This window comes from Eufriesea mexicana, unplaced genomic scaffold (assembly GCF_001483705.2).
Source record: "Eufriesea mexicana isolate 0111107269 unplaced genomic scaffold, ASM148370v2 scaffold944, whole genome shotgun sequence".
NCBI classification, from domain to species: Eukaryota; Metazoa; Arthropoda; class Insecta; order Hymenoptera; family Apidae; genus Eufriesea; species Eufriesea mexicana.
In genome coordinates this window covers 634545-659037 of record NW_016909080.1, presented here as the reverse complement: position 1 = coordinate 659037, position 24493 = coordinate 634545, and the positions used below count along the sequence as shown (strand labels likewise).

General features: G+C 31.5%; 4 protein-coding genes and 1 long non-coding RNA gene across 5 annotated transcripts in view; 3 read left to right on the top strand and 2 right to left on the bottom strand.

Moving 5' to 3' along the window:
- The first annotated feature begins 428 nt into the window (after positions 1-428).
- On the top strand, positions 429-4889 carry LOC108547145 (uncharacterized). The gene is made up of 6 exons (XR_001890175.1): positions 429-552; positions 3464-3673; positions 3741-3938; positions 4011-4130; positions 4202-4322; positions 4394-4889. It is a non-coding gene; the product is annotated as an uncharacterized LOC108547145 (long non-coding RNA).
- Positions 4890-8463: 3574 nt separating this feature from the next.
- IKKepsilon (I-kappaB kinase epsilon) lies at positions 8464-11122 on the top strand. The gene is made up of 4 exons (XM_017899515.1): positions 8464-8984; positions 9114-10287; positions 10361-10562; positions 10659-11122. The coding sequence occupies exons 1-4, from the start codon at positions 8561-8563 to the stop codon at positions 11094-11096; spliced, it is 2238 nt and encodes a 745-aa protein (XP_017755004.1). The 5' UTR covers positions 8464-8560; the 3' UTR covers positions 11097-11122.
- A 524-nt stretch (positions 11123-11646) lies between these two features.
- Positions 11647-14252, bottom strand: LOC108547128 (protein VAC14 homolog). Its single transcript, XM_017899514.1, has 7 exons — positions 14149-14252; positions 13677-14058; positions 13035-13608; positions 12375-12946; positions 12196-12314; positions 12013-12092; positions 11647-11951 (listed from the first exon to the last, which is right to left on the bottom strand). The coding sequence occupies exons 1-7, from the start codon at positions 14250-14252 to the stop codon at positions 11647-11649; spliced, it is 2136 nt and encodes a 711-aa protein (XP_017755003.1).
- A 931-nt stretch (positions 14253-15183) lies between these two features.
- On the top strand, positions 15184-16327 carry MED27 (mediator complex subunit 27). Its single transcript, XM_017899503.1, has 4 exons — positions 15184-15362; positions 15435-15704; positions 15804-16104; positions 16193-16327. Exons 1-4 carry the CDS (start codon positions 15190-15192, stop codon positions 16325-16327), a joined length of 879 nt encoding a protein of 292 aa, XP_017754992.1. The 5' UTR covers positions 15184-15189.
- Positions 16328-19939: 3612 nt separating this feature from the next.
- Positions 19940-24493, bottom strand: part of Glut1 (Glucose transporter 1) — a 23189-nt gene continuing 18635 nt past the window's right edge. The window contains 2 exon segments of the mRNA XM_017899525.1: positions 19940-20871; positions 23461-23558. Of these exon segments, the coding sequence (XP_017755014.1) occupies positions 20768-20871; positions 23461-23558 (202 nt within the window). The 3' untranslated portion in view covers positions 19940-20767.

Genomic DNA, 24493 nt, shown 5'->3' with positions numbered 1-24493 from the left:
TAAAAGTGAAGCTTTCTATGTCTCGACGAAACATTTCGCGAAGTCGTGTTATTACTGATGGACGTTTCAATTGTTGCAACCAGTGAAATATTTATTGAAGAACAATAATGCTCAGTGTCAGTTGTTATTTCGGAACACTGGAACTATAGATTACGTTCGCAATATTGTCGAAATATTTACCAATAGGCCACAGAACAAGTTGAAGGAATTGTGACAAATTTATCAAGATCAGGATATCCAACTGTGAACATGTGTCCGGTGGTAATATATCACATGTGGAAAGAAGTGAAGTTGCATAGTGGAAAACGTCTAACGAAACATGTGCGAAATAAAGTGGTTTAGTGCAAATCGTGAAACGATACGCGTGCGGAATAAAGTGATGTGAGTGCGACGTGTATAATACGACAGCTTAGGCACGTATCATCCATTGTAGATTATAGTCTTCGATTGTCCATAGGGAAATTACGTAATCATTGCACGGAATAGGCAGTATTTTAGTGGTTATACCAATTTTCCTTTGATTTTCAAGATTTAATTGCAAAACATAGTGAGGTAAATATAAGTGATAGTTAAAACGTGCATCGAGGATACACATTATAGCATGTATCACATAATTCTCGATCGTAGATTAGGGTTCTTCGGTCTATTAGCTACGAATAGACTGTTGTCTACTTAATCTACCAATTTCTTTTCCATTTCAACAGTTCTTTTCTGCAATATAATGCCTTCGAAAGTGTCAGTGGCTGGCAGATGGTACTGCGCAATAGACTTTTTTTTCTTCTATTTAGAAAAGTAGGCTTTTTGATTAGGTTTGTTCTATATATCCGCGTAGTGTGAGTCTTTCTGTAACGGGATTAATTATTTTTTTTCGGCTTCGAGCGTGCGTTCTTGAAAAATAGTGGGGAAAGTGTGAGTGGCTCTGAAATCGTGCTGCGTAATAGACTTTTTTGGCTTCTATTTCGAAAAGTAGGCTTTTTGATTAGGTTTGTTCTATATATCCGCGTAGTGTGAATTTTTCTTTAACGGGATTGATTACTTTTTTTCGGTTTCGGGCATTCGTTTTCGAATAATAGTACCAGAAGTGTCAGTGGCTGGCAGATCGTACTGCGCAATAGACTTTTTTCTCTTCTATTTCCGAAATTAGGCTTTTTGATTAGGTTTTTTGTATATATCCGTGTAGAGTGCATTTTTCCTTAACGGGATTGATTATTTCTTTTTGGTTTCGAGCATGTGTTTCGAAAGAATAATGACGTATTTGCGATGGGAATTGATTACCTTTTTTCGGTTTCGGGCATTCGTTTTCGAATAATAGTACCAGAAGTGTCAGTGGCTGGCAGATCGTACTGCGCAATGGGCTTTTTTCTCTTCTATTACCGAAACTAGGCTTTTTGATTAGGTTTTTTGTATATATCCGTGTAGAGTGCATTTTTCCTTAACGGGATTGATTATTTCTTTTTGGTTTCGAGCATGTGTTTCGAAAGAATAATGACGTATTTGCGATGGGAATTGATTACCTTTTTTCGGTTTCGGGCATTCGTTTTCGAATAATAGTACCAGAAGTGTCAGTGGCTGGCAGATCGTACTGCGCAATGGGCTTTTTTCTCTTCTATTACCGAAACTAGGCTTTTTGATTAGGTTTTTTGTATATATCCGTGTAGAGTGCATTTTTCCTTAACGGGATTGATTATTTCTTTTTGGTTTCGAGCATGTGTTTCGAAAGAATAATGACGTATTTGCGATGGGAATTGATTACCTTTTTTCGGTTTCGGGCATTCGTTTTCGAATAATAGTACCAGAAGTGTCAGTGGCTGGCAGATCGTACTGCGCAATGGGCTTTTTTCTCTTCTATTACCGAAACTAGGCTTTTTGATTAGGTTTTTTGTATATATCCGTGTAGAGTGCATTTTTCCTTAACGGGATTGATTATTTCTTTTTGGTTTCGAGCATGTGTTTCGAAAGAATAATGACGTATTTGCGATGGGAATTGATTACCTTTTTTCGGTTTCGGGCATTCGTTTTCGAATAATAGTACCAGAAGTGTCAGTGGCTGGCAGATCGTACTGCGCAATGGGCTTTTTTCTCTTCTATTACCGAAACTAGGCTTTTTGATTAGGTTTTTTGTATATATCCGTGTAGAGTGCATTTTTCCTTAACGGGATTGATTATTTCTTTTTGGTTTCGAGCATGTGTTTCGAAAGAATAATGACGTATTTGCGATGGGAATTGATTACCTTTTTTCGGTTTCGGGCATTCGTTTTCGAATAATAGTACCAGAAGTGTCAGTGGCTGGCAGATCGTACTGCGCAATGGGCTTTTTTCTCTTCTATTACCGAAACTAGGCTTTTTGATTAGGTTTTTTGTATATATCCGTGTAGAGTGCATTTTTCCTTAACGGGATTGATTATTTCTTTTTGGTTTCGAGCATGTGTTTCGAAAGAATAATGACGTATTTGCGATGGGAATTGATTACCTTTTTTCGGTTTCGGGCATTCGTTTTCGAATAATAGTACCAGAAGTGTCAGTGGCTGGCAGATCGTACTGCGCAATGGGCTTTTTTCTCTTCTATTACCGAAACTAGGCTTTTTGATTAGGTTTTTTGTATATATCCGTGTAGAGTGCATTTTTCCTTAACGGGATTGATTATTTCTTTTTGGTTTCGAGCATGTGTTTCGAAAGAATAATGACGTATTTGCGATGGGAATTGATTACCTTTTTTCGGTTTCGGGCATTCGTTTTCGAATAATAGTACCAGAAGTGTCAGTGGCTGGCAGATCGTACTGCGCAATGGGCTTTTTTCTCTTCTATTACCGAAACTAGGCTTTTTGATTAGGTTTTTTGTATATATCCGTGTAGAGTGCATTTTTCCTTAACGGGATTGATTACTTTTTCTCGGTTTCGGGCGTTCGTTTTCGAATAATAGTGCCGAAAGTGTCAGTGGCTGGCAGATCGTACTGCGCAATGGACTTTTTTCTCTTCTATTTCCGAAATTAGGCTTTTTGATTAGGTTTTTTGTATATATCCGTGTAGAGTGAATTTTTCCTTAACGGGATTGATTATTTCTTTTTGGTTTCGAGCATGTGTTTCGAAAGAATAATGACGTATTTGCGATGGGATGTGACACTCGAGTGCGTAGTTTCCCGTCGGCTCTTATCTTCACGAAATAGGGATCGCTGATAAAAATTTTTTTATTTAATTCCGTAGAATAAACTCTTCTGTAATAGGTTCAATGGTTTTCTTCTAATTTGGAGTGCGCGTTTTCGAAAAATAGTGTCGGAAGCACGAGGGGCTGTGTTAGACTAGTGCGTAATTTCCCGTCGGATCTTATCTTTTCGAAATAATAACCGCTGATATGAATTTTTCAGTTTACTTCGTTAGAATTTATTGAAAATTCTAAAAATTTATTGCTAAAATTCGTTTAATCTGGCTTTAAAAATAAATCTTTACCAAGTGATTGCAATTTCAGATCTCACCACGTGGAGGAAGTTATGCAATAGAAACTCTGGCCCAAAAAACCCAACCTATAGCATTGGCTTCACCATTGAGGCTATGGCCAACGATAATACCAGGGATCGACTCTACTGCTTCGTGTGCTTACGTGAAGAGAGGTAGACTACTGATTTTGCAAAGGTCTTTACAAGAGGAGTAGTGGCCCAACTGTTGATTATGTATACAGGTACATGCACAATTATGATCACTTTTGTCTTTAACATGATCAAAATTATAATTATTTCCTTCCACAGGTAGAGCGTGCACAATGTCACCTGCGATCTATGCTACATAACCAATATTCCAGACGGAACTATTGCTATATCAGTCATGCAAACATTTCACGAAACGAGACCCTACTGGCACCATCAAGTGTCAAAGATACGCTCCCTTTAAACGAAAACCTAAAGCTACGAAGAACTACAGAAATGATTTTTTATCCAGTATTTCAAGTACGTTATTTTACTATAAATTCGCAACAATGCTGGTCATTAGTCTCGATTATTCCTTAACTCACATTTCAGGTTAGAAAAACTCACGAGCAAGTAACAATAAAGTAGCTTCATCCGTTGAAAATAAACCTCGTAACTTTTTACGGAAAGCGTGCACAAGGAATTTATCAAGAGGATCAATTTTATAGCTAGGTAAAACTAATTAACTAACTTTGCAACCCCATTCGTCATTATTCTCGATTATCTTTTAACGCACATTTTAGGATATGAAAAACACACGAGCAAGCAACAATGAGGTAGCTTCATCTGTTGAAGATAAACCCCGTAACTTTCTATGGAAAGCGTGCACAAGAAATTTAACAAGAGGATCAATTTTATAGCTAGGTAAAACTAATTAACTAACTTTGCAACCCTATTCGTCATTATTCTCGATTATCTTTTAACGCACATTTTAGGATATGAAAAACACACGAACAAGCAACAATGAGGTAGCTTCATCCGTTGAAGATAAACCCCGTAACTTTCTATGGAAAGCGTGCACAAGGAATTTAACAAGAGGATCAATTTTATAACTAGGTAAAACTAACTAACAATCAGACACAATCTAATGCTCGAGAGGACCCTAAGAAGCCTCCATGCCTCCTTGACGTTTCGTCGAATGTTATATCGTTTCCGTACTTTCCGTCTTGATGAAACATCGTTAGACCATACATAATATTTCATCGTTGGACCTCCAACGTCGACGAACAGTTTTTACGTGCCTGCTCCTTAATCAGATCACGCGAGATCTGCTTCTAAAATTTTTCTTATGATATTTCTGTACCGGTCTCGTTACCATTATTCTCTGATACACGATTCGACGTAAGGATAACGCGATATCTCAGGTGATCCATTGTAACGAGCTTGACTTACCGAAGTTTACATTTTTAGCTACCTCTGCAGAAGTTACGTTTTGCCTCCCAATCGTTAGCTCGAACACAGTTTTATTGCGAAAGAACGTATTGTGTTCTTCGTTATAGCTGCCAGATATAACTACAGCGTAAAAAATTATTCTTATTTTTTGTATTTACGTGGTTCCAGAAATTTGAAATGTCTGGTTCCAGTAGTTATTAGATGATTAGTTTTTGTGAGATTACTGGCATTTTGTTATTATAGTTATATCTATTATAGTTATATCTGTTATAGTCATAGTTATATCTGTTTTTATCATAGTTATACATTATAGTTATTGTTGGTCGACTGATTTGATTGTTATTTGTATCATACTGAGGTTCATTATACTTTACATATTTTGTTATATATGCATTCATTAAGTATGTCTTTATAATATTTGTACGAAAAGAGGATTGAAAACTTTATTGAAAATGACAATAATGCGTTTCAATTGATCAATTCAATTGATCAATTCAATTGATGAATATATTGTGACACATGAAGTCTTTCATTTATTAATTTATCTATTGAAAGTAAAGTAAAGAAAGATTAAATGTGAAAAAAATATACAAAACAAGCATAAAATCGCAAATTTGGCAGGTGGGCTTAACACTGCTAAATTTATATCCACAAAATTTTCGAGAAATGACGTCAATGTTTTGAAATTCTAGAACTGAATCTTTCTGTGTGTCACCTGCTTTAATACAAAATCATGTTAAAAATTATATTAAAAGAGTAATCTTAAGTCAGATTTATGTTTGTTAGCTAGTCCATAGTAAAACATGAGAGTTAAACCTATTGTTATCGAGCATTACATATTATTGTTAAAATTGAGATTAATAAAATAGTTTACTTATGTTATAATCTTCGTCCCATAATACACGGAGTGGTTGAAATATGAGGAATGATTAAGAATCAATTATGTAAGATATCTGTTTGTTGTCGCCTTGAGTAGAATAACAGGAAAACATTTAAAATATAGATTGAAATTTTGTACTACGAAAATATTATACTACGCTTTATAGCAATATATAATACAAATTTGTAATCACCTGAAATTGTAATTTCCGAAAGTACGAACATAACTCTTTATTATTATAATTCTAACAATGTAACGAACGGAGTTATATAGTAAAATAATCTTTATATTTTACATTTATATATTTATATAAGAAAGTCTCTTAGTTCTATTTTAAATTATGTTATTTAAGTACACTATAATGTAATAATTCATATTTATTTCTATTGAAATTGTTCGGTAGTGTTATCCAATTTTAAATTATGTTATTTAAGTACACTATAATGTAATAATTCATATTTATTTGTATTGAAATTGTTCGGTAGTGTTATCCAACATGTTTGTATGTTCAATCAGAAAAATTGTATTCTATGAAAAATAAATTAAGCTTAAAGAAAAGATAATTTCTGTTTTCTTTTTCTTCACCTTATTAACAACTATAACACAGATCAGTTATTTCTACGTAATGATATATCAATTTTTAGTGTTTTTACTCAAATTTATTTTCTATTATCTTTAATATATCGCTACATGAATAAAAATAGAAACCTGTTTTACCTTATTATATAGAAAATCCAAGCGACTTTGATCAGCGCCATCTATGATTTTGGATCAGATGAGCAGAAATGTAATAGGATTATAGAATGTGCAAGGAGGTCGTCTGACCACGTCACGTGATAGACAAGGAAAGAAGACGGTTGGAAAAGGACAGAGTAGCTCAGGCAGGGAATATTCACGAATAACTCAATTTCTGCGAATAATTTATGAACTTTTATAATCTCATCGTAAAGCTGGAGCTCTGAGCAACATTCTTATATAACTTTTGTTCATAATTTGTTGCTAATTTTCTTGTCATTAATAACTACTTCATGGCGTGGGTAATTTGAAAACAACGCAGAAAATAATTATTCGTCAAAATAATTAATTATGTTCAAAACTAGAAGAAAAATATGATCAAAAGTAATATGAGAAGATGCGCAAGAATATTGTCTTTAAAATGAGTGCATAAAAGTCCGGAATTAATTTCTTGAAAGAAAGTTATTAATGAGAAACCATTGATATATTCGGCAATATTTCGCCCACGCCGTGAAATAATAATTAATAATCAATTAATTAAGAAGAAATTAATATCGAATAGTATATGTGAAAGTTCGCCAAGGATCTGGCTTCAAGATGAGATTATAAAAGTTCATAAATTATTCGCAGAAATCGAGTTATTAATTAATTTTCCACTGCCGAATTAATTTGTTAGTAACCGACTGAGTTGAAGTCAGTGCCACCTATGATCTTCTAGCCGAAGCTCAGGCTTGGCGCAAAAAGGACAGATGGCGCAAGTGTCTTCGAATACCATTGCTTGCTAGACGAGGTCAGAAGACGGTTAGAAAAGGACAGAGTAGCTCAGGCAGGGAAAATTCACGAATAACTAAATTTCTGCGAACAATTTATAAACTTTTATAATCTCATGGTAAAGCTGGAGCTCTGAACAACATTCACATATAACTTTCGTTCATAATTTGTTGCTAATTTGCTTGTCATAAATAATTATTTCATGGCGTGGGTAATTTGAAAACAACGCCAAGAATAATTATTCGCTATAATAATTAATTATGGTCAAAACTAGAAGAAAAATATGATCAAAAGTAATATGAGAAGATGCGCAAGAATATTGTCTTTAAAATGAGTGCATAAAAGTCCGGAATTAATTGCTTGAAAGAAAGTTATTAATGAGAAGCCATTGACATATTCGGCGATATTTCGCCCACGCCGTGAAATAATAATTAATAATAAATTAATTAGGAAGAAATTAATATTGAAAGGTATATGTGAAAGTTCGCCATGGATCTGGCTTCACGATGAGATTATAAAAGTTCATAAATTATTCGTAGAAATTGAGTTATTCGTGAATTTTCCCTGCCTGAGCTACTCTGTCCTTTTCTAACCGTATCCTGTCCTTGTCTATCACGTGACGAGGTGTAAACGACCTCCTTGCACATTCTATAATCCTATTACTTTTCTGCTCATCTGATCCAAAATCATAGATGGCGCTGATCATAATCGCTTGGATTTTCTGTCCTTGTCTATCTTATTGAAGGTATTAGGGCTGTATCAACGGGTTCCATTAAGCGCATATTGAGTTTATTTGTTAACAGAATTCGTACATTCATATTTTACTTATGACATTTATTTTAATTCCTTGCTATTTTTACAATTACATTAAGGAACGTACAGTAATTACACGTAAACAATATTTATTATTAATTTTGTGAATTTATTTTAGCTAATAATATATTTATTATTAATTAATATATTATTTATTGTTCATAATTTGCACAGTATAAAATTTACAATTGGAAATCAAAACAATGAATAAATAACACCGTTATAAATACAAGAAAGCGATACATATATACTTATGTCGTTTATCTGTAAAGTCATAATAAATTTTTCTTTTTCGTAGACTTTATACATAACTCCATTCCACTTGGTACTGTGATTACGCCTAGTTACGGCACTGTCACGGGTAAAGAAGGGAGTAATTGCTGCACTAGTTGTAAAATGGCGGTAAACCTCCGTATACACGTTATCAACTAATATATTCTCGATTTAATCCAATTAAAAACTGTTTCAACAGTCCATTTCAAATCTTGTATAGTCTCTGAAAGATTTAAAAATGTCTTTTTTACGTGGATCAACGAATTTTGTTTGGTGTACAACTAGTGTTCTTGGTAAAGGTGCAACTGGTGCAGTTTTTCAAGGGGTAAATAAAAATAATGGGGAACCTGTCGCAGTTAAAACGTTCAATCAGCTGAGTCATGTACGACCACACGATGTACAAATGCGAGAATTTGAAGTTCTTAAAAAGGTGAATCATGAAAATATTGTGCAACTGTTAGCAATCGAAGAGGAACAAGATAATCGTGGCACAGTTATTGTTATGGAACTTTGTACTGGAGGCAGCCTTTTCAATATTTTAGATGATCCAGAAAATACTTATGGGTTAGCAGAAAGTGAATTTTTATTAATCTTGGAACACGTAACTGCTGGAATGAAACACTTGCGTGATAATAATTTAGTGCATAGGGATTTAAAACCAGGTAAAAGATTACATATAATATAAAAATATAAATCGATGGCAGTATAAATTTTAGAAATTATATGTCTAATTTATCTATATGTATGTATATATATATATATAACTAAAGAATATATCATTTCTTTCGTAGGTAATATAATGAAATTCATTGCTGATGATGGGAGTACAATTTATAAACTTACTGACTTTGGTGCTGCTAGAGAATTACAAGAAGATCAACAATTTGTATCTTTGTATGGTACAGAAGAATATTTACATCCAGACATATATGAACGAGCAGTTTTGCGAAAACCTGTTAACAAAACATTTAAAGCAACTGTAGACTTATGGTCTATAGGTGTAACATTATATCATGTAGCTACAGGAAATTTACCATTTAGACCATTTGGTGGTCGAAGAAATAAAGAAACAATGTTTTATATCATTACAAAAAAACCATCTGGTATTATATCAGGTGTACAAACTTCTGAAAATGGACCCATTGAATGGAGCAGGGAATTATCACAAAATTGTCAGTTAAGTGCTGATTTAAAAAAAATTGTAACACCATTATTAGCTGGCTTACTAGAAGTTGATTCTCAAAAAATATGGAGTTTTGAACGATTTTTTTCAGAAGTAACTGATATTCTTTCTAGAAAACGAATACATATATTTAACATTCATAAAGGTAGTCTAATAAAAGTATTCCTACATCCTGAAGAAAAACTGACAGCACTTCAACTACATATACAATATCAAACTGATATTGCTCCTCATGCACAGATACTTCTTTTTGGCAATACATTTATAACAAATATTATTGAAGAATCTACTCCTGGAAAAGGTTATCCAAATACATCTGAGAGCAAGCCATTAATGCTATTTTCAAAAGACAATAATAATGTTGATTTGCCTGTGGATGCAGAATTACCAAAATTTCCAGTATTTGCAAATTTAATATCTGTTGAGAATGATGCAAGCCAAGCAAAAGTTGCTTGTTCTGTTGGTTATGTTTGTAAAAGAAGAATTGACAAATTAGTATTACGTAGTAAATTAACACAGGATGCAATAGAGGCATTTAGTGGACTTCTCTCAACAGAACTTGCAAGATTATTACAAAAGTGTCAATATTCCAAGGAGTTTACAAAAGCTGTAGAAGATACAGCTATAGCAATAGAAAGAAGTGAAAATCTTGCTTGGCAAATTTCTAGAAAGCTTGGGAATCAAAATAGTTTAGAGATCAAAAATTGGAAAAAAGAATTGGATTTAAAGAGTAAAGAATTTTTGACTGAATTAGCTCCTGCAGTAGTACAGCTTCACCAGAGGTGATTTTGTTGTCTCATAGGAATAATATATTTGATTTATTTGTATAAAAACGTTTGTATCTTTCAAATACAGATATGTGAAGGAAGGTAGTCTGCGTAGTGAATGGGATAATATTATTCGTGGATTGTGGTGTCCATGGATCAATAAAGCAAGCCAAAAGGCAACAACTTTGGTAGATCGTTTACGAGATGGCTGGCAACATTTATTAAGAGACAGAGTTACTCGTAGTCTTACATACAATGATGAACAATTTCATGTTCTAGAAAGAATGAAGGTATTTTTTTCAATATAAACATAATATGTAGGCAAGGAAACAATGCAGTATAGTTAAACAGTATTTATTTTTTTTATCTTTCTTCTCTTATTTCAGATTACATCGACGGGTCAAAGAATAAAGAATTTACTTGAAACATTTTGTACACTTTCTATGACTAGTAGATCTGAATGTGTCGCTGATTGGTATAAAATGGCACAGACGGTCTTTTTACAAACTCAAATTTTAGATAAAGATGTAGATAATTATGAACAAATTTTAGAAGCATATTCTTGTCGTTTGTCGCAAGAAAGCAAGGAACATTATGAGAGCTTTTTACATTTAATAGATAGAGTCCCTGAGAAATTAGAAACTATTGAAAAAACTAATTTACCCGCCCAAGAAAATACAAAGATATGGAAAAATATTTGCGTCACACAAGAACGAATCGCGATGCTTCTACACAACAATGATTTACTTATAGATCAACTCGATCGTTTATCAACAATTGATAGTTTGGAAGATACAAACAACTCAAAATATACATCACATTAGCAAAACATTCCTTAATTTTTGTTATCTTTTTGATGAGAGAAAGACTGATTATAAATGTAAAATAAATATAGAGAAAAAATAATTTCCTTTATATATTACATAGCTTAATAATGATTTGATACGTTTCAAGATCACAATTTTATTCATGATATTCTGAACAAATAAAAAGATGTAAAAGTATTCTATGTAAAATATGTACATATATTTTTTTTTCTTTTCTATAAAGAAGATATTATGAATTTGGATATATTATAAATAGCGATACATTTAATCCAAATACTGTTTTAACCAATTAATATGGATATTAATGTTATGAAAAAATAATTTATTTTAATGATTAATCTTATAATACTTAATAATTTTGTATTAATCTTTTTATTTTGTAATAAAAAGAAAAATACCATAAATGCATAGCTTTTTTCTTTTCTATTGATAAGTACATTCATATGATAAAAAAGTTTAAAAGTTTATATGTATATTCACACTAATTTACTTTTTGCTTAAATTACTATTTATAATTATTTAAAATTTAATATTACAAAAATGTTATTTATATATCTGCGTGATTTATATTTTTTTCTGTTAAATTTGTTAATCTCTGTTTACATTTTTGTTCTTTATGTTGTCTTTGAATAATATGAAAATGTTTCAGTAACCCCGAAAAATCAAATTTATTTTTAAAGGGTTTCAGATTAGATACTGATTTTGGTATAGATTTTGTTGTTGGTGGAATTGCTGCTAAACGTCTTTGTAAAGTTGCATATGCTTCACTTTGAGGAAGAATCATGAGCAGACCATAAAGTGCATATACTAGAGCATCATTATTTTCTCTTTCTAGAAGTTGTAATCTTAAATCTAAAATATATCATATTTTCGTAAATATTATTTAAGTACAATAACAATCCAATATACTTACAAGTAAATATTGGAGATTCAATCAACTGCACCAATTTATCTATTTCAGTGAGGAATTCCACAGTTACTTCTATGTTTTCACTGTATTTATTTTGAGTTAAGTACTACTAGAGTATAAAAAATTAATGTTAAATAGAGCATACTGAATATATGTAATAATAATAATAATAATAATAAAGGATACAATGATCGAATAATGTTACATGCATGTTCATAATGTTGTGATAAAAGGCATAATGCTACAGTTGCAACAGGATTGTGACACCAAGATACATATAAACATTCAAATAGCTCACAACTTTCCTGCAATAATATATACAATTAAAAATAATTAGATATACAAAAAATATAAGAAATACTTACTAAAGAGTCTAAGTCTTTAAGTTTATTGCGTAGATCAAATAATTCTGAACTTGTTAACAATATGACATTTAAAGTTTGTATCATTGTACATGCAAAACTTAAATTTGGTTCCTCCAATAATATTTTTGCTAGTGTTTTATAAATATCTTCAGCACTCAATAAAACACACAATTCTCTAATAATAAAGGCCCCTCTTTCTTCTAGCAAATGTCTGTCTGTTGAAAATAATCTTAATAAATTTACAATAAATTTAGTAAAGTATTTATTTTGTGTTTCTGCATTTGAATCTGTAATTGCTGCTTCAGGTGATTTTGAACTAATTATTTCAGCCATTACAACTAATGTTTGCTGCACTACTTCGTCTGAATTATCGCTTAAAGACTTCATTAGAATTCGAAATAACTCTTCAATGTGATTAAACATTTTGTGTGGAATGTTTATAAATAAATGATGAATCCACTTTAAAACAGCAACTTTTGTTTGGACTGACATGTACATTAAGCGCTTTGTTAACACTTCAACAACACTAGATAAATCTAAACTTTCAGCTAAAGAACAAGTTTGACTAGAATCTAAAAAAAAAATAGGTTTTTTTTTATTATTATTATATTTTAAATATTTTACAGTATTTTAAATGGACTTTAAGAAGCCTAGTTTTACCTTTTTCAATTGGAGCACCAGTTGTGTCAATATTATTTACAACTTCTTTATTTTCCATGGTTATCAATTTCATCAAGTTCACATTTACTTGTGTTGCAGTCTCTTTAATACTTTTCCTATTATCTCCATCATATGCTAAACAAGGTAATACTGCTACAAGAATACCAGACATATAAGGAAGCATCAGATGACCTGATAATTGTATAAATTCCTTAATCCAAGTAATTGCTGTTAATTGCATTAATTCATCTGTACTCTGGGCATGTGTAATTAATATATTTATCATTCCAGGAAAATCTACTCTTCCAGGGTTAGCTTTTATACTCCTTAAAAATTCACCAAGAACTGTGTCAGTAACTTTTTTAATTTCTGGTGCTGGATCATCTAATATTCTAAATAAACCATCAAGAATTTCAGGTAGGAATATGATAAAATCCATGTTAGGAACAGCATCTAAGACAGATACCCATGCTATTACAAATTGCCTACCAAATGGATTTTTGGTATAAATACGTTCTCGTAATAAGGGCATAAATCCAACTAAATCAAATAAACCACTTTCTGTTACAATATCCTGAAATAGAGTTTAAAATCAGTACTTTTATACTATATATTTCCTTGTATTTTGGAAACCTTAATTACCTTCATTAATCTGTCAAGCACCTCTGTAGCATTTTTTACACTTTGCTCTGAATCACATGCTAATTTACTAAGTGCTGCAAAAATATCTGTAAATTGTGGTAGGACAGCACCTCTTGCTACCTTTACTACATTATATAAACTTTCACAAGCATAATATCTTACACGTAAATCGGAATCACAGAAACAAGCTAGAATAGGATGAATTAGATCCTCTATGTATTGACCAGTATCTTTCCCCAAACCTACTGCTGTTGCTGCTAAACCTATTAAACCACCTTTTCGTGTATGTGGATTTTGTGAAGTAGCAAGATCTTGACCTAACACTTTTAACAGTCGTTTAATTTGAACAGTATTATTGTGTAAAGCAAATTCTTTTACCATTCTGAAATACAATATGATTAATAAATATCAAGAATAAAAAATATTAAAAATAAAGAATAAAAACAGAAGTAAACAAAATGTATAACCTTACTTTTCAATTTCCAAAGCAGCAGCTTTTCGTTTTTCATAAAGCTTGTCATTAAGGGAACGAACACAAGCAGCACTAAGTGGTGTGATATCTCTTTCAGACATCATTTCTTAATGTTAAAATTTTTAAATGACAAAATTATACATTAAAGTTCTACGAGAAAGTGACAGCTGATATCTTACTGTCCCAACTACAAATCACACGATATCATTACTATTAGCACATGAGTGTTTATATAATTCGTATCAATGTATGTGAGTTATGTACATGCGCATATGTGTAATTTTATTCCTATTTTATATATACATTTCTTAAATTTTCTGATTTAAAAAAAACGGCGTAACCCGATCCTTTTAAAAGTAATAATAGCAAGCGTTGGTTGTAGAGTATTTTTTTAATAATTTCTTCGAATTATAATATATCTAATTTTTTAATAATAAAGTATAATTTTATAAATATTTGAATTTATTTGACATAAATTGGATTTTATGAGGGTTTACTTTTGTTTAAAAATCTTATTTAGTTTATATATTATCATATAGTATTAATACAATTGATAATACAGATGAGAATTTGAGTTTATATATAGTATTACAAAATTATTACGACATTTTTTAATAAAGTTTGTTTCAAATTTTAATTTTGAAATATGTAGCTATTTTAATTTCAACTACCGTACTTTATGTATATAATGAAAAACCGCGCTAGGTAAAATTTTGTTCGTGCTATAATATTTCGAGTGGGAATATTAGTTTTTTCATGATTTTGTTATTTTATGTATATGAGAAAGTGATTTAATAATAAACATTAATTTTCTGCTATTTATAAACTTTCTTTTCAATATGAAATAAATTTAAATACATCGTACTTGTGATTTAGCATTAAGTAACTTCATAGTATATTGTAAATATCTTGTATTTGTATATTTTCAAGGTTAGGCATTAATAGATCATCCAAGAGTTATGTTGTTATTATATTCTAACGTGTTTTATTGTAAGACTTTAGTGTAATTAAAGTCTATTTGTACATTAACAACAATAAAAAATGGAACAACTACAGACTGCATTAACAGCAATTAAAGTATTACGATCAAGTGTTGGCCAAGTCTTTGATTCCTTAGGAAATGGGTTACGTGCTGATCATGGAGAAGAAAATAAAGAGAATAAATATTTGCTTGAATTGCAAGAACTTTTAACAACTGTCAATGCCAATTTAAGGTATTATCTTAAGATTTTTTAAAATATATTTAATTTAAAATTACAAAATATTAAATAAATTTTTGTATTTAGAGATGTTGAACAAGCTGTAAGCAGTTTAAATCCACCACCAGGACCATTTAATTTAGCAAGTACTACATATCTTAGTCAAGAAACAACACAAGAAAGACAAGCATTATACAGTACATTAGTCAATAGTTACAAATGGACAGACAAAGTTCATGAATATAGTAATGTTGCTCAAGCATTACTTAGTCAGAATTCTTTAAAAAGATCTTACAATACTACCAGTAGGGCAAAAAGAGGTAGAATCCAAACAAGTAACCATAATGTTCCTCAGCAGTAAGTTAAACTCTTTTAATTTCTTAACTTGTAATTTATTATTTGTAGGTAGTATGATTTAAATTTTAACATTATTAATATATCTTATTTTCTATATAGACAAGTTGATTCTTTAATAGCCACATTTGACAGACTTTTTAATGATATGACAGTATCTGTATCTCGACCATTTGCATCAAATGCAGTATTACATGTTACATTAGGACATGTATTGAAAGGAGTTATAGCATTTAAAGGTTTAATGATTGAATGGGTTGTAGTTAAAGGTTATGGAGAAACTATGGATTTATGGACAGAATCTAGACACAAAGTTTTTAGAAAAGTAACAGAAAATGCTCATGCTGCAATGTTACATTTTTATTCACCTGCATTACCTGAATTAGCAGTTCGATCATTTATGGTAAGGAAATATGTAAGAAAATTTACATAATGAATACATTAATGATGTCAAAATTTAACTGATTCAATGTCATCATTTTTTTTTGTAGACCTGGTTTCATAGCTTAAATAATTTATTTAGTGATCCATGCAAGCGTTGTGGTTTACATTTACATAGTGCTTTGCCTCCAACATGGAGAGATTTCCGAACTTTGGAACCCTATCATCAAGAATGTAAACCATAAGTATTCGTAATAAAATTCCAAATTGTAAAAATAATATTATATGTAATATACATTCATTCTTTTATAAAGTATATTTAATTTTGTACATTTGTCATGTAATACATAAAAATGAAAAAAAGATAATGAATATTTATTATATACTCCTTCCTACTTGGATAATTAAAAACACTGATATTACTTAGTAAATATTTTTATTTGTAGATTTTAAAAGATGTGTATGATCTTTCCACTTAAATTTATCTCTTCAGCTTAAATACATTAATTATAAGTAATTAAAATATTATAGACAATGGCTACGCATATATACAGTTGCAAATAAAACCATGTTTGCAATGTTACATGTTGGTATCTTTTTTACTAATATAAATTTTAAACAATATTGCAGAAATTATAAATAATTAAGATGTTTCCCTTAAATTAGTTTCTCGTTAAAAAAAAAATAGTGGACATTTATTTAATACTTAATAAACATGATAAAATATTTAATAAATATAAAACAAACGTGTACTTTTAATAAATTTGAAGATAGAAGATTCGCAAAAAATCAAAATTAAATATCTCTTTTAAATTAAATATTAATTTTTTATTTTATCCAATATCTGGAATATTTAACTTTAACTAAAATTGAATGTAAATTAAATAAAGTTTCTGTTTTAAATAAATGTTAAAAAGAATCGATATGAAATAGAATCTATACCAGAGAAACACTTATTTCCGTGTTAAGATTTACGTATAATATACAAATGAGCGGGCATACATTTTTTCTTGTCTGGGATATAATAGCTTTGCAATCGATGGTTTTTTCTTTATCTGTACCCTACGTATGTATACCATTCTTAATATTATTACATGCTATTTAGTTTTATATAACTCTAATTTATATTATGTAAATATAATTACGTTATAAGTACTTTTCACATAACTGTACACATTCACATTTGGAATATTGGCGCTCTCTGTGGAGCACAAGTCGTTTAAGTGGCAGTGAACTTATTTTACAAATTGTTATTCTAATCACTTTGCTGGACTGTTCCAATTTTTTTGTTATCTTTCTTTAAGGCTCTATAAACGTTGCAATACTCAGTGAATTTAATATCATATTATTGACTCGAAACTATATATGCAATCATTATTATATATAATATATATAATACATATGCATAATATTACAGTTTTACAGTTACTTATTATATCATTACGTGTGAATGAATTATATTGAAATTAATTTTTTGGTACGAGGAAGTGTTCTTTTTTAAAAGCACTTTGATCACCTACATATTACTTTAGACCTTCAAAAACAAGAGAAATGTCTCGTGTTTTGCAGAATTTATATGCATATATGGCATAACTGCATTTCATTATTATATCATCTAACGATACTAACCATCATTTTCATTGTGTCGAAAGTAGGAAAATCGTTCATAGATTATCTTTCACTTCTGTTTAGATGTAGATAATTTTCTGTTTGCTTCGAAATGTTCAGTGAACATATATCACAGCATGCCTTTTCTCAACAGGGAATAACGAAGAAAATCACGAGATACGAATTTTACGATATACTCAAACCCGAATCCGCGTCTAAGTATTTTAGATAATTTCTGTCACTAATTTACATATAGCTGAAAAAATGTCAAGATGCGAAAAGTAAATTTCTCATACTTCTAAAAATAACATTTTTAATGCGATATAGTTTTCTTTCGAATTCGACTCATCGACCTCATCGTTCAAATACATAATTAGTTTGAGCCGAAGTAATTGCAACTACGGTTATGCATAATTGTCGTGTTTAAGCTTGTAATAATGATCTTAAAAAATGGATATGCTACCATCACTCGGTTCGCGTTTATTGTACAACCATAACACGAGTGGGGAACGTATTTCATTTCTGTTCAACATACATGTACGATATTAACAAAGTTTGAGACCGTTATCATTAATCTGTTACATCGTGCCACTATAAACTAGTAGCTATGTACGTATGTATATCCCTAGCCTAAGTATCCATAATCAATAGTTGGAATTCTGACAATACTCTAATGCAAGGAAATCTACTTTAGCATATTTTCAGTTCAATAGCTTTATTGCCTTTTTCACTGATTTTGTATGACTTGGACAGCTTATAATTAAAAGTTTTTCTTTTATTTTCCTTTTTTTTTTCCCATTAAATTATAATATACGATTTACCGCACATGATGTTATTTATTTACTTTTTCCATTCTATTCTACGTATCGTATCACGATTATATCGCATATTTGAATAGCAAACCGATCTGAGATTGTTTAATTTATTTATAAGCTAACGCGAAAGAGTGAATTTACCGATGGTGTCAGTGTATTCTTTAGTGCGTATTATCTTATTTTCCAACAAAATTTGGAAACTGAAAGTAATTTAATCTATCTACATTTTCCAATCGACATTACGTACGAAAAAAAGCACGAAAACAATAAAAAGCTGAAACAGTTTAAATAATGTTCTAATTCTTCTTCACTTAAAGATCATGTCATTTTATGTCATTGTATAAGGTCTGTCTTATATCTAATCTCTGAAATAAGGAAATTTAAAGTTATTTCAGTTCTCCAACAGAAAGGGGGCGTATCGAAACAGTGTACAATGCTTCCGGTCAATGTCCGCCTTGTCAGTTCCATTAAAGCAATCAGTTGAAACGTTTGTGTATCGGCATCGAATAGGTATATCGCTCGATGTAATTAATTTTCGTGTAATACTATTTTGAATAGGGTGTTGGATATACTCTATCGAATAGTATACGATTATCATACATCTTCTTATGCAACGACATGGTAAGTACCATAGAAGTATACAGTATATACATGTATATACATATAAGGGAAGTTCCTCCCGACGAGTTCGCGTAACATCAAATGACGTACATTTTGGTGTAAAAAATCAACGACATAAAGTAGTAAGAAAAGGCATGCCTCTAAACGTACGAGGTATTATATAATTGTATTTCAAACGAAGGGGTTCGAGATTTTACGGAAAGTTCAGATATCTAATATCAAAACTGCCATTTAAAATTTGTCAATTAAAGTTTAATTCGCAATTTTTATTTTTATTCGTCATTAGTACTAATTTCAACTTGTAAAATGTTTGTACGAATGTTATCCGTTCAAAGTTCCAAAACAACTGGCTATAGAAGTAAACTTGTACATGCACATAATTCAAAACATATACTATCGCAATAAGCGATACCCGTTCGTTTGCATCACTTTGTCCTCGTACTTTTATAAGATAAAATGTCTGATCGATTTGTAAATGTTGTTTTTATGAGGCACCGCATAAGAACGACATTATCGTAGTTAACGTTTTTCACACTGTGACTGTGAAAGTGATAGACCGAGTTCATGTTCCAGTTTAACGTTAATCGAACAATAATTTGTTTTTTACCAGATCCGAGATTCGTTCCTAACTTCAGTCGTAAAATTCATCGAATTCAATTTATCAATAAATAGGACAACGCATAATCATAGTACAGTGCAACGACTTATAAAGACGACAGTGATACAAAATGACATATAATTCCAATAAATCCTATGAAATTAACGATATAAAAGTGAAGTATATAGATATACACCTTTCTTTTCGCTTCGGGGTTTCGTTAAACGAGATTCGTCGCATCTAGCAATTATACGTTCTATATTCTTCGATGTTGCACGAAGTTCGAATGCTCTTTAGTGATCACGATCCAACTTCTTTTACGTTTCCTTTCTTTTTCAAACGTATGCCTAGGCACGATCACTTTCGTAACATTTCGTTAAGATTCTTATCCGACGGTTTCCGTTACCGTGTCGTCTTTTATTCGTCTTTCCCTTGTCTGACGTATGGAAAAATTCGCGTGTCGTATCGAATTCGCTGCGTTTAATTCACCTATCAAAATCGTTTTGAAAAATCTCCAAGCCATCGACTAGTCTTTTCGCGGACCATCTGTTTACACATACTGTCATTACCGTCATCGTATCCGTTCGGGGAATTATAACTGCCAATTGTGACTTGTCTTTCGTGAAATCAACGTTTCGATCATGCGAATACATATTCGTTCGCGAAGTTAATCTCACGTGCGTGTATACTCGATATCGAACTGAATTGGGCCGCGTTAAAACGTTCGCAATCGACTTCTACTTGGTACTCGAATACAATCGACAGGTGATCTTGGTTCGATCTCTTCGTCCATCGAATCAAGCATGATTGCACGATACGTTATTCTCGAAATTCTCCGTGACACTCCAGCCGACAGTCGTCGCGTTCACTGCTCGACGTAAACTGTTTCGCAAGAAAGCCGCACAGGCCTTGCTCCTCTCCGTGATGATCTCGTACAGTTGATTTTCCAAAGTGAGGCTGTTGGTGGTGAGTAGTAGCGGCAGTGGGATCGACGCGTTCATGATCACTAGATTACCAATATTAAGAGGAGCTGTTTCCCATTGTCAGACACCGCTGTTCGGAAAGCGTGGCGGGGGAAGCGGGGGCGGTGGTCTTTCCGGTTGAGCGGGTGCGCCGGAAGATCGCTCTGATCCAGCTGCAAACACAACTGTTCACCCACATTAATCAGATGCACATTTCCATCGCGTTTGCAATACTTGTTACACTACTCTTGGCATTCATCTACTAAACCGTTTCAATTTAGATAGACAACAAATAGCAAGCTTCTACGATTCTTGTAGAAAGAAATTGTTGAAAAGGAAATTGAGCAGTTTCTTACAATCAGTATTACTCTCTCGAGTCGTTTAGAGATGTTCAGGCGTTAAATCGGTGGTCCGATTTATTTCTATTTGTATATGTAGACATCCAGAGATGAAGTAATCGTTATCGAGTTAAAATTCTAGCGTTCTATTATTTTCCTTTATGATCGTGATTCGAATGTTTTATTTACGTAATTTCCTAAGTGTTTGTATATATGTAAATCAATGTAATTTCGATATGTCCATGTGTTGTATGTGGAATATATTTTTGTAGCGATTACTAGTGAAGTAAAAAAGTTACTTTGTTCGTAACGAATGTCTTGCATATTTGAAACGTGGTAAACGTGTATATACCTGTATTTTATTAAAAAATTATTCGATATTCTTCGGCTTGAAAAATATAGAAATTCCTTTTTTCGTTATCCAATGCTGTATTTAAATGATATATTATTGTTTCTATATAAATGTCTTAAAGATTAATGCCTTTCGTTATGTTATTTCTAAATCTCGACGTATATTAAAAAATACCTGGAAAATACAATATATAAAAACCACTTAATATTATAATTACAAACATTTGTGTGATGTGCTTATGAATATTAATTTGTATGTAATAGATATATGTTATGTTCATTTAGAACATTATTCGTGTTCACAGAAATGATTGCATCTAGCAGGAAAACTGCGACTTTTGTGATATTCTATCCTTTGGTATTTATTTATGTAAATAGTAAGCTCGAGGATGAGAAAATTTCGAAATAAAAATGCGCAAGTTTAATATTTACTATTCAGAATCTTTTTTCTTTTTCTTTTTTCTTTTTTTCTTTTTTTTTCATTTTTAATCTAGATGAAGTAAATTACATTCATGCGGACATGCCCATTACACCATTCATGCTCCAACTGCGGTATTATTGAAGTCGGTTTTACAGTTTCATATAAAAAATAATAGTAATGCGATATAATTTATTTTTAAATCTTGTAAATTTAACATTCATATGACTCCTCATTTTTTTATGCCTTTACATTTACAAATCGATCTGTGGAGACCATATGTGTTAATGTAAGATTCTTAATGGCCTACCTCTATTTAAACTACTACAAAGGCCAGTGTTAATAGCGCATAGTATATATATATACATATATATATACTCTTAGAATGGAAATGAAGCCAATATATCTACCAATTATATTTATAAGAATCATAGAAATACTTAGAATTGACTAGAATCAGATATATAATAGGACAACAGATTATCATACTGCACACAGATGACAGAAGAGAGACATATATATATATAGAAATCATAGAGCTTATAATGCTGAGAGTTTGGTGAACTATGATAAAAAAGGGGTTAGAATAAAGTACGTATCTATATCTATTCACAGTATTTCTTAATATTTACAGTAGCCTATTACTTGTATTCACATCATATGGTGGCTGAGTCAGGAATATAAGCTCTATATGCAAATGAAAGTACTTCAACTATATCCAACTTTTAATTGAGTGTAATGGTGTGAGTGTTTGGCTGAAGCAGTGTGAGTTATGAAAAGCTAAAATAGAACTATGACCGATGAAATGCAGATAGTTACATAGAGTGAAAATGAAATTTGAACAGTTAAAATTTTTCGGTAGTAATGATTTTTTCCTGCTAAAAGAAGAACACGTCGTTTAATAATAAATTTGAAATCTGAAATAATTCGCGCTATATATTGCTCTGATTTATGAGATCATCGATTTCTAGCGAATCTCTTGTCATGGAGTAATAGAAGATGAATAATTAGAAACGAACAATTGGAGAATGAACATTTACAAAAGATACTGGTGTAATTTTAAAATTCTAACGTCTTATATGTATAATACATCTGCAATCAGTGATAATATGATTAAAATAGCTTCTTGTCATTTACAACAGAATTATGTTCGATTGCACTCCTCTAATCTGCTATTGTCAACACGAAAATATAGGTAGTGTGATATTGCTCTCTGCTAGGACCACTTGTATGTCTTGTAGTAGCGAAGCAGCAATGTAATTTTGATTTCATATAATCAGCACTTTGATTCCTCTGCACATTTGAATCATACTGAAAGCAGAAAAATAATAGTCGCAAATAAATTTAAAACGAATGTATCACAATGAAACTACAAATAAACAAAAGTTACGAACATACATAAATGGCATTATGACATGCACAATGACAGGTAGATGGAATAAGCGACGAGTAACAAACAATTCTTTGAAAATTGACGAAACCTTCGTTGCTGGATTCGAATATCACGGTGATTTAAAAATACGCTATTATAAATACGATATTTCGTGGATAATTGATGGAATATATCGTTGAAGGAAATTTCAAGAATTGTTTGTCACATAAAGACGGAAATGGCTATATGATGACAGATGACTGTGGACGATTTTGGTCAGGTTTTTAAGCCTTACATGAATCAGGATGTGGCTTCTCCTCGGCCACCATCAGGGCTGCACTCTCTGCTGGCGGTATGTGTCCCTCTAATGCATTCACACAGTTTAGCATGCTCCTGTAAAACATCACGCGACTTGTCCAAGTTTCCGCTTCTTCATACATGTCTATTGAATCTTTCCTTCTCTCATTACATTCCAGATCTTCGTCGAGGGCATCGATTCAACATGCACCGACGTCGTAGAACCATGAGAAAACAGTATCGCGGCTTATCAATAACTCGTCATTGTAAGTTACATATCCGTCTTTTTATTTATTTTTTTTTATTTTATCCTAATTGACCTGGATTTGAATTTGAAAATTTTAAGGTTTATCATGTACCTCCTCGTTCGTGATTATTACCATAGTTTATATTTTATTTTAATCTATTTTTCTGTGGCACGTTATAACAATACCCTTGTAAAGCTACCATTAGTCGAACTTTAATTTTGCCCATTTTCCTTCGTACTTAATACAAAATGACTGTCGCAACGCATACGTTTATTAGTAAACGTTTTATTTACTTGCATATTTGTCCCGACATGAGCGTACATATTTATACACGTATTCGTAACAAGAAATGATAATTCATTTCACAGTTTCTAGCCTTGTAGGATTACAGTGATTCACTGGCCTGTGTAGTAGACTTCAAACATGTTCTTATCGCCTGCATAATTATCGAACTTCAATATTACTATTTATACTTTTGGATCGTATCGAACAGAGAGTCCCGAGGACTCGTTCTTAATCGTCGAGGAACTAAAGACAAAATGGACAAAATGCGCGAGGAGATCTTTCGATCTCTTCAGCGTGACGAATATTCTTAACTGACTATCCCTGCAAGGTAAACGAAAATTAGGTCAAAAAGCTTGACCAACGATAAAAAAAACTCCACGTCGAGGTCGCATGTACGAGTGGAAGAGAACTGAAACCGGTAATTAAATAAACAAACAGATTTATTTTACAACATAGAATATGTGTATGTATATATATATATATATATGTATATACATA